The sequence below is a fragment of the Gopherus evgoodei genome, chromosome 16 (genome assembly GCF_007399415.2).
Source record: "Gopherus evgoodei ecotype Sinaloan lineage chromosome 16, rGopEvg1_v1.p, whole genome shotgun sequence".
Taxonomy (NCBI): domain Eukaryota; kingdom Metazoa; phylum Chordata; order Testudines; family Testudinidae; genus Gopherus; species Gopherus evgoodei.
In genome coordinates this window covers 5,273,512-5,287,954 of record NC_044337.1, presented here as the reverse complement: position 1 = coordinate 5,287,954, position 14,443 = coordinate 5,273,512, and the positions used below count along the sequence as shown (strand labels likewise).

Sequence of the window (14,443 nt, the reverse complement as noted above, 5' to 3'; positions counted from 1 at the left end):
GAGAAGAAGCCGTGGCAGATGAGGGAATTGGAGGGAGCAGTGATGGGGATGGGGCTGCAGGGGCAGCAGAGGGGATGGGTGAGGGGAAGAACCAGGAAATGTGAGAAGATAGTAGTGTGTCTGAGTGTGCTGTGTGGGATCAGGGTAGCAGTCCAAGCGTGGTAGCAGGGGCCAGGCACTGAGGTGGCGAATGTAGCAGGCAGTTCTCTCAAGGAGTGAGACAGTGGAGTTGGGTAGCGGGGACAGGGAAGGGGGCCGGGTGCCAGATGGAGGGAAGGCTGAGGCAGCTGGGGGTTGGGACTGTAGGAAGGTGGGGATGAGGCAATAGGGTGTAGTAGTGGGCAGTAGAGGTGAGCTCTGGGGGAGCATCAGGAGATAGCAGGGGGAAGCCATGGGGCAAAACAGACATGGAGTGAAGTTGCAAAGGGAGCAGTGTGTTGGAGGGGTGCCTCCTACAGGCGGCAATAGCTTGTTGTCATGTCAGGGCTGATGGAGACAGACACACGAACCACTGACTTTTTTTCTTTAAAGGGAGTTATTATTATGGCCGAGTCTCAGAAAGTTCCTACTGTGCTTGTTCCCGATTTTCAGAACAGCTGCCAGAGAGAGAGCCCTAAAAATTCCAAACCCTGCATGGTGATTTCTGAGTGCCGGCGAGTGAGTATCAGTCTTAGAATGGCAGCTGGGCTGCATCTTTCACCATAGGGAGGTGACCAGCTCCTCGTGAACCCCAACACTTGAGCTAAAAGCAGCACTTGTGGTCAGTCCTTAGCCAGAGCCAGCCTCTCTGTAAGGTGCTTCCGGAAAACAGACACACACCATGTCTCATGCTCATTCACTGGAGCCAATGAGAAAAAATCCCTCTTGTTGAAATCAAAGGGACAGGATCAGACCCAGAAATTCCACTGAAACGTACAGCTGGGTAAAAATTTTGGTCGGAAACTTTTTTTATTATTATTATTTTTTGCTGATAGATGCAGGTTTGCATCAACTGAAACATTTTGTGAATTTATGTCAAATTGACTAAACTGTTTTGTTGAAAAGTCCCTCCCTCCCTGGAAGAAAATTGAAAGCATTTTGTTTTGACATTTTCCAAATGAAATATTTGGGAGGTTTGATTCAAAATGACTTTTCTTTTTGAAATTTACTTAGAAAATTTTTAAAAAAAGAAAAAGATCCAAACCATATTTTGATACATATTTCAGAATGTCCACACAAAAAAATCCATTATTCACATAATTCCAATGAAATCAATACAAACAAGATTTGCCTATAAAAAAGTCACCAACACCTTTGCTTAATTACATGCTATTTTCATCAATTCTTCCACTGCACATGAATGTTCAAGGAGAGTTAACTGTACAGGAAGTGAGAAGACAACAAACTGATTTTGAGCTAGACGGAGACACAGAAAGCTTAGACAACAGATAGTATTTCTAATTGGGAGAATATTGTAAACACCTGGAACGCCAAGGCAGTTGCATACATTTCGTTGAAACTTTGCATGTACCAGATTTCCAAGCTAAGGTTACAGCAGGGCTCGAACAGGGCTTTATAATGGAAGCTGGTTGCAACCTTAACAGCAGAGAGGTGACTGTCGCTCCATAACAATGGCATTATCATATTTTTCAGTGCTGTTTCCTCTCCTGTTTCTCCTGCAACTTAATATTTTTGTTTTTGATGGCTGTTGCCCAGTGAGTACGGGTTTCACAGAGCTGTTCCCAAGATGCCCAGTGCCTGTTCTGGCGTCGTTTTCGAACCCAGCAATGTGCACGAACAGTTCAAAATGCACATTACCTTGCATCTGTGAATTCCCAGGTAAGGGCTCTCTAGATAATCAGTGCTGTGAATTGTACTTAGAAACAAACAAGCAGCAGCGTTTATACCAAAGGCCACATGAGGAAAACCTTAACAAGCAGGCAGCTGCATTTTTCCCTAGCCGATGCTTCTGAGTAGTCTTCAAGGGTAGTCCCAAGAAAAGTGCATTGCAGGAATCTAGCCTGGAAGTGACAAAGGCACAGTCTGCCTCAGGTATAAAGGGATACAACTTCTAAGGCAACCAGAGATGGTAGAACGTATTCCAGGAGACTGCTGTTGCCCAGGAATCCAAGAGCAGCCGTGGAGAAAAAGAGCCCAAGAATGCATCATTCTGACACCAAGGGTCGGTGGGTAACAGTCAGTCTGCACTCTCTATTCCAAATGTTTCCCTTACCTGCCAGCATCATCTCCAGCTTGGCTAGACTGATCTTAAGCCAGTTACCCTTCATCGCAGGTCCAGCCAGACCCTGGAAAGGCAGAGATTGCAGATTCCGAGTGTGAAGCTCAAGTGAGACCCAGCTAAGCATGCTGATGAGTCTGTCACCCCAAATGTCTCCCCATCTCCGCCACATTAAATCACTTCTGCCGTGTACATATACTGGGGGATTTAGTCTCATCTCCTAGACTTGCTGACACATCACCAATGAATAAACTGCTAGGTACGTGTGTATGAGGGACATAAAAGGGGTCGCAATACAACTGGAGGCTGTCTACATAGCAATGTAAGCCTCGGGTTAGTGGGCCTCGAGTCAGCTGACCTGTGTCAGGGAACCCTGGACTTCAGTGTCTACGCTGCCTTTGAACCCTAGGTTAAGGATTTTCTGACCCGTGCTCAAACTTAGGGCTCTGGCATCCACACTGCAGTGCCCAGAAGTTCGACCTAAAATGAAGGTATCAGAGGAAAAACACATCCCCACCCCCACCCCGCCCGGCTGCTGCTGGCTGCAGAGCGGTAAAGTGCATGGCCAGGGCTTGGGGTGAAGCATGCTCCAGCACCTCCCAGCATTCCCCTTATCCTGCTGCACCCCAGGAGGCAGGGATAAGGGATCCCTAGGAGGCTGTGGGGAAGTTTGGGGGCGCCTACTCACCACCCTGACAGTGCACACTGCCGAGGTGCCCCTGTACACACAGTCCCAGGGAGGGTGGAGGGCGGGCAGGAGCAAGGCACAGAGAGCAGAGCAGGACCAAGCTGCACAGAGGGCGAGCGGCAGAGTTTTTGGCTCAGCACAGTCGGCAGAGGGATGACCTCCAGGAGCCACCTCCCACCTGTCAGCTCTGCTCCCTGCTCCAGGCAAACTCCGCGCAGCAGCGAGGAGGACCCAGAGCAAGAGCAGCCCCTGTGAGAGGAGCAGGAACAGGGAGCGCGCTCTGCCAGGCAGTAATGATGCTGCCGCTGGGAACTCTGGGATACACACAGGAAAGCACTAGGGCTTGGATCCTCCAGCCCTGCAGGGTCCTAGGACCTTGGATCTGGAGCCCTAGGTGAGCACATTTACAGTGTGGACACAAGGGGGTTTGGCTTGTGCCCGGACTCAGACCTGGCCTTAAATTGCTTTGCAGACATATCCTCAGGGAGAGCTCCTGGCCTTAGTCAACAGGGGATTATTTGCAGGATAGTGGGAGTTCAGTGACTCAAGTCTGATAAATCAATAGGAGAACAGAGCTCATCTTAGAAGAGGTGACAGCTGCTGTCCTGCCTCCTAGAACCCTCTTATAACATGGTCACTGAAACAGCTTTATATCTGTACCCTTGAAGACATGCTTGCTGGGCCAAAATCTGCTGTCAGTCATGCCAGCGGAGAGCCAGGCTATCTCCACTGAATGCAAAGTGCCGAGAACAGGATTTGGCCTCTTATTTATAGTTACTGCTACAGCAGATTGACTTTGGCTCCGACCTGCTTGCAGCCAGTTATGGCATACTCCCTGCCTCCTGTAGTGTAATAGCCGAGCTGGCTAGCTAAATTCTCAATATGGCTCTGATCAGGATACAGTCCTTCCCGCATCATCTCCTCCAAGATGCAGTTTATGACATGACTCTTCTCCAGCAGACCAAATGGGATGATGTCAGCAGACTTCCAAAGAGGGTGGAAGTGGGTCAGAATAGGCTGGATAATGTACAGCAGTTCTTCTATTTTTCTTTGCTGGTGCAGAAGGTCACTGGAAACATTCTGGAGGGCAAACGTCGTGATTTCACTGCCCCCTACGTTACTTATTAGAATGTAGATGGCATTGAGGAACTCGTTGGTTTGGTTTGGTTGGAAGAATCTGCTGAGCGTATCCAACAGGACTGGAGACATGAGCTCAACCTCATCCAGAATAAACAATGGTATCTTCTCTTCTATCTCTGCTCTGGTGACCATCTCAGAAATCTTTTCAGACAAATCCGATTGGCAAGCAGGAGTAGCCTCCTTGTTTGGACAGTGGTGCATCACAAAGTACTGAAGCACAAAGTCATTGTCCATGACTGAACGGAAGTGTTTAGCCAGCAGCCATCCAACATGGCTCTTTCCGACCCCAGGTGGGCCATTGAAGGAGATCACTAATGGCTTGTTGTGTATATGGGTGGCCAGGTAGTCTTTCAACAATTCCATAATTCTGTCCACAGCCAACTTCTGCCCAAATACTTCCCGGTGCATGGTTTTCTCCAGCCCATCTAGGTCATACTTCTGAAGGTTGTCATCCAAATTCTCAATAGCATTTAGTATTTGGAAGCAGATGATGCCAATGAGCAAGAGAAGGCAGCGCTTTGCTTTACTCTTTTGCTCTGTTGGAAGGTACTTTTTGGAGCTTTCTGGATACAACACCATCCTGGACTTCCTGCGGGTCTTCTTCCGTTTGTATTTATTCACCATTGACTGGTCCACAGATGTGTCAAAGGTGAAGTACTGAGAATTGTCAAAAGTGGCTTGATTAAAGAGGGACATCGAAGGGTTATACAGGTTTGTTCGGCTCAAGGAAATCTGCCTTTGAAGAAGCTTAGTTTGGACCAGCTCTGGAGATTGTTCTCTGGGAAGGTTCAGATGCAGGCGAGTTTTCTTCAGGAACTGGACTTTTCGTCGCAGACGGATGACTGCCCTCATGGGAGAGGAAAGCAGAGAGATCCTCTTGAGAGCCGTGGGAGTCTCGGTGCGGGGCTGACTTCCATCCATCTTGCTTTCTTCTCATAAACCATTCAAAGTGTCTTCTCTAAAAAACACAAAGACAGTGCGAAAATAAATGTACAGAAGAGCAAGAGGTGACTTGATCATGGTGCATAAATACCAGACTCTTTTATCTAGCAGAGCAAGGCAGAACAAGAACCAATGGCTGGAAGTTAAAACCTGACAAATTCAAATGAGAAAGAAGGCACACGTGTTTAGCAGTGCGGGTGATTAACCACTGGAACTATTCAGCAAGGGCACTGGTGGATTCTCCATCTCTTTCATGAAGATGCTTTAGCCACACACAAGTAATCGGGCTCAATACAGAGGCAACAGGGTGAATTTCTATGGCTGTTGAGCTCAGGCTAGATGGACTAATAATCCTGTCTGGCCTGAAAGACTGTGGATATTGAGAGAGAGAAGCTGTTAGTGGTGCACCCGCTCAGGGGCCGTGTATCAATCTAGGTAACGTTATGGCCCCCGTCACTCTGAGCACCCATCAGACATTACTGAACTTGTCCTCACAACACCCTGTGAGTAGGGAAGTGCTATTATCACCATTGTACGGATGGGGAACTGAGGCCCAGAGAGATTAAGGATCATAGTTTGCAATGAGCTCAGCACCCACTATCAGGGCCAGTTTTACAGAAGAGCTCACTGCCCATTTAGTGCCTGAAGTAAATGGCCAGATTTTCAGAAGACCTGAGCGTGCTGGGTGCTGAGCTGTTCTGAAAACTTGGCTCCAGTGATAGATGCTGAGCACTTGAAAACTGGACTCCGTGTAACTCACCCAAGGTCACAAAAGAAATCTGTGGTAGAACTACCAACTGTGTCCAGATCACCCTAAGTCCCAGGCTTATATCCACCATTCCTCGGCTAGATACAACCACACACACACACACACACACACACACACACACACACACACACACACACACACACACAGAAAACGCAGGACATACACAAGCAAACATACTCCACACACTGAATGGGAGAAACATCTAGATGTACGAACCCACATGCATGTGCATGCAGACAGACAGACACACACACACAAATAGAAGCTGTTGGACATACACACAGAGAGAAGCTTATAAATGTTGGAGCTGTGAAAGCTAGTTGACAGCTAAGGTGCCAGTAGATGGTACACAGCAATATGTAGCGCAGGTCCTGGACTTTGTAGGATCAATAAAACTTATCGTTGTGCACTGCAGATAGCTCGGGACCAGAACCTAAAACACCAATATATGAGTCACTGGGGAGATCAATCCCAACACAGGAACACGTTACACTGCCCAGATCCCTGCCCTGGACAATCCACAGACCTCTCCACAGTGATACACTTTCCTTTCCAGCAGTAACTCAGGAGGATGTTAAACAGGAGTTACAAAAATAGAGGTTTTTCATTTTTAAATGAGTAGGTCCAGAAAATTTATATCCAAGAATTTTTAAATAGCTGGCCAAGGAGTTCTCTGGACTGTTAAGGTGGATTTTTTCTATAAGTCTGGGAACACTAAGTAGGTTCCAGAAGACTGGAAGAAAGCTAAAGTTGTGCAAATATTTTAAAAGGGTAAATGGGATGATCGAGGTAATTACAGGCCTGTCAGCCTGACACCAATCCTGGACAAACTAATGGAGCAGCTGGTATGGGACTCAAATAATATTAACAATTCAAAGAGCATAATATAATTAATGCCAATGAACATGGGATTATGGAAAACAGATCTTGTCAAACTAACCTTTTATCTTTTTTTGATAAGATTACAACATTAGTTTATAGAGGTAATAGTGTTGATGTAATACACTTAGACTTCTGTAAGGCATTTGACTTGGTACCACATGACACTTGACACCTTGATTAATAGATTAGAATGATATAAAATTAACCTGGCATACATTAAATGGATTAAAAACTGGCTAACTGATAAGTCTCAAGATGTAACTGTAAACTGGCAATCATCATCCAGTCTAGGGGGGTCTCGCAGGGATCAGTTCTTGACCCTACAGTGTTTAACATTTTTATCAATGCCCTGGAAGAAAACATAAAGTGATCACTGATAACGTTTGTAGATGACACAAAAATTGGGGGAGTGGTAAATAACAAACTCTCAGGAACTGAGAATATGTCCGAGCAAAAAGCAGTTAGGAAAATCCTCACCTGACCGTGGGAGACCAAAGCCAGCATTGCCCTACACAGCGACCTGCCAGTGGATTAGGAATGGACAGGGATGACAAATGGAGACAGGGCATCATTCCCCAGCTAATAGGCAGCCATCGGGGGTGGCTCTTATTAAGCTCTGACAAGCATCACTTGTCCAGTACATCGAATTCAAGTGATCACCTTTCACCCAGCATGATTCCCAGGCTGTCGGGGCTCCTTCACCCACCACTGACATGCAGCCACCACTGGGATGAGATTGCCGCAGCTACACTACACCAGTTCTCGTTTGCTCCCGTCCGGGGGTGAGGACTAACCTCCCACAGCTACTATGGCGGGAATGTAGCTAGGTAAAGTGCAACTGCCTCCACGGAGAAACAGCCGAGATATGAGAGCCATAGGCCTCAAAACACCCACAGGAGACAAGGGCTCATAATGTGCTCCCTACCCCTTTGCCTCCAAGTCATGAGTGCCCTGGGCACTGCCTGAGCCCTACGCCCTCAGCACAGATAAAACACATGGGGCTTAGCTTCGCCTGTGACATGAGCCTTGCCCGGGCAGGCTGCAGGCCATTCTCCCCCTGCCCCCCAGCCAGGCATTGCGCCTGCTGTTCCCCTGCAGGCCACTCGCCCCCTGCCCCCCAGCCAGGGGCCGCACCTGCTGATCCCCTGCAGGCCACTCGCCCCCTGCCCCCCAGCCAGGCACCGCACCCGCTGCTCCCCTGCAGGCCACTCGCCCCCTGCCCCCCAGCCAAGCGTCGCACCCGCTGCTCCCCTGCAGGCCACTCGACCCCTGCCCCCCAGCCAGGCACCGCACCCGCTGCTCCCCTGCAGGCCACTCGCCCCCTGCCCCCCAGCCAGGCACCGCACCCGCTGGGCTGGAGAACTGCTGAGGGACATCCCTGTGGGAGGAGTAGCAGCCGCAGTGTGTGCAGGGGAGCAGGTGAACTGCCAGAGGGTGTCCTGGGGTGAAGGGTAGGAGCAGCAGCCAGGGGAAGCGGGACAGGGGAACCTCGCTCCAACCCCACTGGAAGCAGCAGAGTGAGGAGTAAAACCCTAGAAGGGAAGACGGTCCCCAGAGGGAGGGAGAGCGAGGAGACTCGGCAGATCAGCCAAGAGAACCTTGGCCCAAGCAGCGGGTGGCCAGGGGTTCCCCCTCCTCATCTTCACCCACCGAGCAGCAGATGTTTCTTCCCCCTTCCCAGATCATGCACCTGGAGGAAGTAACTCCACAGGGAGAGTGTATTTAATTCTCCACCCCCTTCTTGGCCTAAGCTGAGACTGCCACAAAAGGGGCCAGTTAGTGCCAATTGTGAAGACCTTGTAGACACAGACCCCAGAGGCCAAAGAATGGTGGAAAAGAGAGTCTCCATTACGCGTCTCCATCCTCTCACTCAGCCTGCTGGTCCCCCCCAAGTGCTTTGCCAGGGCAGAGAGTATGTTTGCTTTTTGCCATCTTTCCATTTCGTTTGTAGAAGCCGGAAACATCTAAGCCACCTCTTGGTAAACGATTTATTCACAAGGTTTTCGTTTCGCTATCATGAGAGTAAATCATGAGTCATTCACCACAAAACAAATTAAATGACAAGACAACAAAACTGCACGTAGGGACAGTAAGCAATGAGTAATTCTGCCCAGTTCTCTGCTTCCAAGGAAATTAGCCTCCAGCTGGCCTCGCTCCAGTTACTCCTCTACTTTCTTCAGGCCCAGACATCACACAGGTTAAATACGGCTTAAGCAAGCCCAGGGAGCAAATTCTTTCTCCCCACTTCCTTCTGTGTGGAGTACTCTGCTTTTCGAATAGTTGAGAGTTCCTACTTATTCCCTGGATAGTTCTGACTGTTAGATGTGTCACTGTAACATGAACGTGGTTAGCCCTTCGTCACTACAGTTGAGATCCCGCAAGCTCTGTGCCCGCAGGGAGTCTGAGGAACCATGTCACACAGACCTGTAGGAGGCACTTATATTGCCAGCCCCAAATGTTCAAAAATCATGATTTAGGGCTACCAAAAATCACGAGATTGGCTTTAAAATCATGGAGATTATGTACAAATAATAGCTGTGGTGTTCTTTTTATTTGCCTTTTTGAGCCTTTAGGGGGCGCCGGAGTCACATTTTGAAGCTTTCTCACATCCAGGAGGGCTGGAAACTAACTTTTTCTCTAAGACTGAAGGCTGAAATCATTGCATATCCCACTTGACTCCAGGAGCTGGGGCTTTAAGGAAACAATAATTACCGTGACACTCAGGACAAAATCATGAGAGTTGGCAACACTGAATATTTATTACCATGAAAGCGAGTCTATGGAGCTTGTGTTGCATAATGTCACCTTTAGGACTTTGCCAGAAATAGCAGAACCCGTAAGGTCAGATGCCGATGAGTAACCAGGGAAATGCCATGAGACAAGCCAGGAAGTGAAAGTTATTAAAGTTAAATGGTCTGGAAAGATCCTATTGGGCCAAGGGGTGTGCACAGCCTCCTAGAGATGCCTGGAAATGGAGGCTTCCCTGCGTGGGCACAGGGACCTTTCAGCTCAGTTTCACTCTTTCCTCCCCATCTCACAAGCTTTGGGTTTGGATGGCTCCCCGTGAGCAAGAGTGCAAGGGAGAGGACAAGCTCCATCACTAAGGCTCCAGCCAGAGAATCTCAGACTGTCTTGCCATGTTTCACCGGGATCTCAATGGTACGGGGAGAGCCCGGAGTGCCCCCGGCCCTCCACAGCATGACTCCCCATCAGGCCTTGAGAGGGGGTTGAAGAGCGGATCGCACTGCCTGGAGGTGCTGGGCCTTGGATCTCACCATTAGTCTGCCCTCCTGTGTCGCTGTGTCCCATACGCTTTTGCACTTTCTGTTAGCAGAAACCTGGCATTGCCCTTATCTGTCTCCCTGGCTGGCTGAGTTAAGAGGAGTATGCCATGGCCAAGGGTAACGGCTGTAGTGCTGGGCGTGCGGCTTGTGTGCATTTGCAGGCCATGGTCCATAACCAGATGTCGGCATCCTAGAGAGGAGCCAGAGGTAGACCTGACTTGGATGCAGTATGCTTCTCTTGCATAAAGAAATGGTTTCTGTTCCAGCCTTACAGCTGGGGAATCACAAAGTTAACTGTTCGGGACTGGGGGAAATGATCTATCGGGGATCTATTTATCGTGTCTAGTGTAGACGTGATAAAAATCAATCCCCAATCACTCTGCCATCGACTCCGGAACTCCACCGCGGCGAGAGGTGGAAGCGGAGAGGACAGGGGAGCAGCAGCGGTCAACTCACCGCCATCCTCATGGCCAGGTAAATCGACCTAAGAGGCACTGACTTCAGCTATTCGCGTAGCTGAAGTTGCGTATCTTAGGTCAACCCCCCCGCAGCATAGACCTAGCTTAAGTAACACCCCCCACAAAAAAAAATCACGGCACTACCATGCCATTTGCTACCATTCCTCGGCTGGTGTGTTCTACCCTTTTCCCTGCTCTGGGTCTGTCTGGTCTATTTAGACTGGAGGCTCTTCAGGGCAGAGACCATTTACTGCTTTGTATTTGTACAGCATAGAGATTGGTCTGGGGGTGCTTGAGCTGCAAGGATTCTATGTCCCCATTTGGGATTTGCCATGAGGGTGAAAAGGATGATAGCACAATGGAATCCCATTGTGAGGTCGCCCATCGGTACTTCCATCATAAACACAATTGATAATAGTGCCCAAATTATTCTATAATAGACATTTCTAAATAAATTCATAGTAAAACTAACAACAAATAAGTCAGGAACTCAGTACAAATTACCCAGCATTGCTACAGCCAGTTTGTTCTTATACTTCACTACTTAATTGGTTTTAATATCAAAACTCAGCACTTCAATAAAATTTTCCCCAATGTTGCACTGAATTCACTAATAAATAATGAGCCTAGCAAGCAAAACCAACCACCACACAGTCACTCATAGCTTTGAAACATGCTCTGCAAAGAAAACTGCAGTCATAAGTACGCAAAGCAAAGCAGGAATCTGCTACCAGAGTAGCTTTGTGATCAAAGTGACGACAGAAGTTCTGTCACTCTAGAGATTTTAAACTATGCCAGTTAGCCATACTCTATGTCAGAGATGCTGAATTAGACACTGTGACAAAACTGCACGAGTTCTACCTCCATTGCAGCTTCTCCGTTACAATCCCCGTGGAACTGCATTGACAATCCATTATGGAGATTTGCTATTACTAAACATGCTGTTATTAATATTGGTGTCGTGCTCTACGGCCTCAGTCATGTCATTGAATGACAGGTTTCAGAGTAGCAGCCATGTTAGTCTGTATCCGCAAAAAGAACAAGAGTACTTGTGGCACCTTAGAGACTAACAAATCTATTTCAGCATGAGCTTTCGTGAGCTACAGCTCACGTCTTCAGATGCACAGAATGGAACACACAGACAGGAGATATTTATACATATAGAGAACATGAAAAGATGGAAGTATGCATACCAACAGGAAGAGTCTAATCAATTGAAACGAGCTATCGTCAGCAGGGGAAAAAAAACTTTTGAAGTGATAATTAAGATGACCCATAGAAGGTGTGAGGAGAACTTAACATGGGGAAATAGATTCAATTAGTGTAATGACCCAGCCATTCTCAGTCTCTGTTAAGGCCTGAGTTAATTGTGTCTAATTTGCATATTAATTCAAGTTCAGCAGTCTCTTTTTGGAGTCTGTTTTTGAAGATTTTTTGTTGCAAAACTGCCACCTTCAAGTCTGTCACTGAGTAGTTAGTGAGGTTGAAGTGTTCTCCCGCTGGTTTTTGAATGTTATGATTCCTGATGTCAGAACACTTCAACCTCTCTAACCACTCAGTGACAGACCTGAAGGTGGTAGTTTTGCAACAAAAAAACTTCAAAAACAGACTCCAAAGAGAGACTGCTGAACTTGAATTAATATGCAAATTAGACACAATTAACTCAGGCTTTAACAGAGACTGAGAATGGCTGGGTCATTACACTAATTGAATCTATTTCCCTATGTTAAGTTCTCCTCACACCTTCTATGGATCATCTTAATTATCACTTCAAAAGTTTTTTTTTCCCCTGCTGACGATAGCTCATCTCATCTCAATTGATTAGACTCTTTCTGTTGGTATGCATACTTCCATCTTTTCATGTTCTCTATATGTATCAATATCTCCTGTCTGTGTGTTCCATTCTGTGCATCTGAAGAAGTGAGCTGTAGCTCACGAAAGCTCATGCTGAAATATATTTGTTAGTCTCTAAGGTGCCACAAGTACCCTTGTTCTATTTTCATTGAATTAGGCGCTATCCAAATGTGTAGTAAACATCAGTCCCTGCCTCCCAGCGGCTACAATTTCAGAACAAGACACAACAGACAGCTGAGTAACAAATAGGCCAGGGAAAGTCAATGGGAGTTAGGTGCTTTTGAAAATCCCACTAGGCACATATCTGCCTCTTTCGGTGCCTAAACACCTTTGTAAATCTGGCTCTAGACTCTTACAATTTTTACATTAAAACAGCTCCTTTGCAATATTTTTACTCATTTGCATTTTTCTGTCACCCTATATCTGCCAAACAAAGCCACCTAGCACAACAAACATCTGTACATAGGTAAATTTGGACATTGGCTCCTTCAACAGGTAAAGTGGCCAGGTGCCTAGAAAGTCCAGGCAAAAAGGGGACCTTATAGTGTCCAGTCAGTACTACCGACCAGACACCCAAAATCCAGTTACTGCGGGCGGGGGAGGCCCCGGATCATCACCCACGCCAGCCCCTGCTCAGCCAGGGCTGTCTCCTACCTGCGTCGGGCAGTTGCAGCTCCCAGCCCTGGCTCTGCAGGTGAGTCTCTCTTGACCCAGATTCAGGGTGGAAAAGCAGCAAGTGATTGGAGGAGGGGAAAAAAAGAAGCAAATGGGAGCAGTGCCTTGGGGAAAGAAGTGGGGCAGAAGCAAGGCCTCAGGAGGAAGAGGCGGGGAAGGGGTAGGGTCTCGGGGGGAAGAGATGGGACGGGGGAGGTTCAGGCACTTCTGCTGGAGTGTCCATTTTTAAAATATTACAAAGTTGGCAACCCTGTCAACAGGCAGGATAGTGAAATGTTTCCGAAATTAACCTATATAGAAAACTGCTCAATTCTCTGTCAGTGAAAGCAGTGGAGAAGGGAATGGAGGTTATGACGTCACACTAGAAAAGGCGCTATTATGTGACTGTCTGCACTGGGGATTTTAGGAAAGTGCTCTCATCAGTTCAGCTGAAGCAGTGGTAGCGCTCGAGAGAGCCCCAGGGTGGACAGCACTGTCTCTGCTTCTTGCATTTTTATCATCATGTTAACTAAACCTGCCGAAATGGAAATGAACAGTTTTCCAAGGACATCTTCAAGAAAGTGCAGAATTCGATCCCAAAATGAGACTATACTGGCCATTCTATCGAAAAAACAGTGGTTGGTAGAGCTGGCTGGAACATGGAACTTGTTGAAAATTCAAAAAATTGAGATCCTTTGACTGAAAACCAAAAGTCTGGGAAAATCTAAACAAAATATTAAGTTTCACATCAAGACAACTCCAATCAAAATGCTTCAGTTTATTGAATTAAGCTCAAACATTTTATTTCAGGGCAATTTGACAATGAAGTGTGTCCGCCTGCATTGACATGGGCAGTATCCTTTGGATGCGTCCTACTCCCATTCAGCTATCTGGGCTGGGCTCCCAGGATGGACTCTATTTCCCTCGATGTACCATCATTCTGAGGACATGTTGCAGAACATCATGGAAGTCACATGTTTGTGGTGCCTCAACGTCCTCCTGAACTGCCACTGAGCCTCATGGGAGTTGTAGTCAGGCCAGGGAGTCTGGCCCAGAGCAGAGAATGGGCATGAGGCTCCTAAAATACAGCTCCCATGAGGCTCTGTGGCAATTCAGGACGACATGGTTTAGCATCCGCCAAAATGCACCATTTTGATTTGGGAATGTTGGAATCGTTTCCTTCACTCAGAAAGGTCTGCGTAAAATGTCTTGATCTTTCCAGATGGAAAGTTTCCGGTTTTGGCCAACCCTTTTGCAGTTTTTGGATGTTTGGTTTTTCAAGGAAAAGTTGGCATTTTCACGCAATGCAAACACTAATGCAAATATTAGCAACGATTAGAATTAGAACAAATGGGCAGCTGGTTCGAGGGTGGCAGAATCTCAGAACGCTGGGGAGAGCAGAGCCAGATGGGAGGCCATCCAGGGCTGAAGGAGATGAGAGTACAATCAGGCAGCAGTTGCCAATAGCTCCCTCTGTGAGCTTAGAGCAGGGATTGGCACCTTTCAGAAGTACTGGGCCGAGTCCTGCTTTATTCACTCTGATTTAAGGTTTTG

At 47.4% G+C, this 14,443-nt stretch overlaps 1 protein-coding gene across 4 annotated transcripts in view; it reads right to left on the bottom strand.

Annotated features, from left to right (window-relative positions):
* Positions 1-1,183: 1,183 nt before the first annotated feature.
* Positions 1,184-14,443, bottom strand: part of TOR4A (torsin family 4 member A) — a 41,474-nt gene continuing 28,214 nt past the window's right edge. For all 4 annotated transcript variants that reach the window (XM_030535840.1, XM_030535838.1, XM_030535839.1 and 1 more), the window contains one exon: positions 1,184-5,004. In XM_030535840.1, coding sequence (XP_030391700.1) covers positions 3,687-4,967 — 1,281 coding nt within the window. In that variant the 5' untranslated portion in view covers positions 4,968-5,004 and the 3' untranslated portion in view covers positions 1,184-3,686. The remainder of the gene's footprint in view (positions 5,005-14,443) is intronic.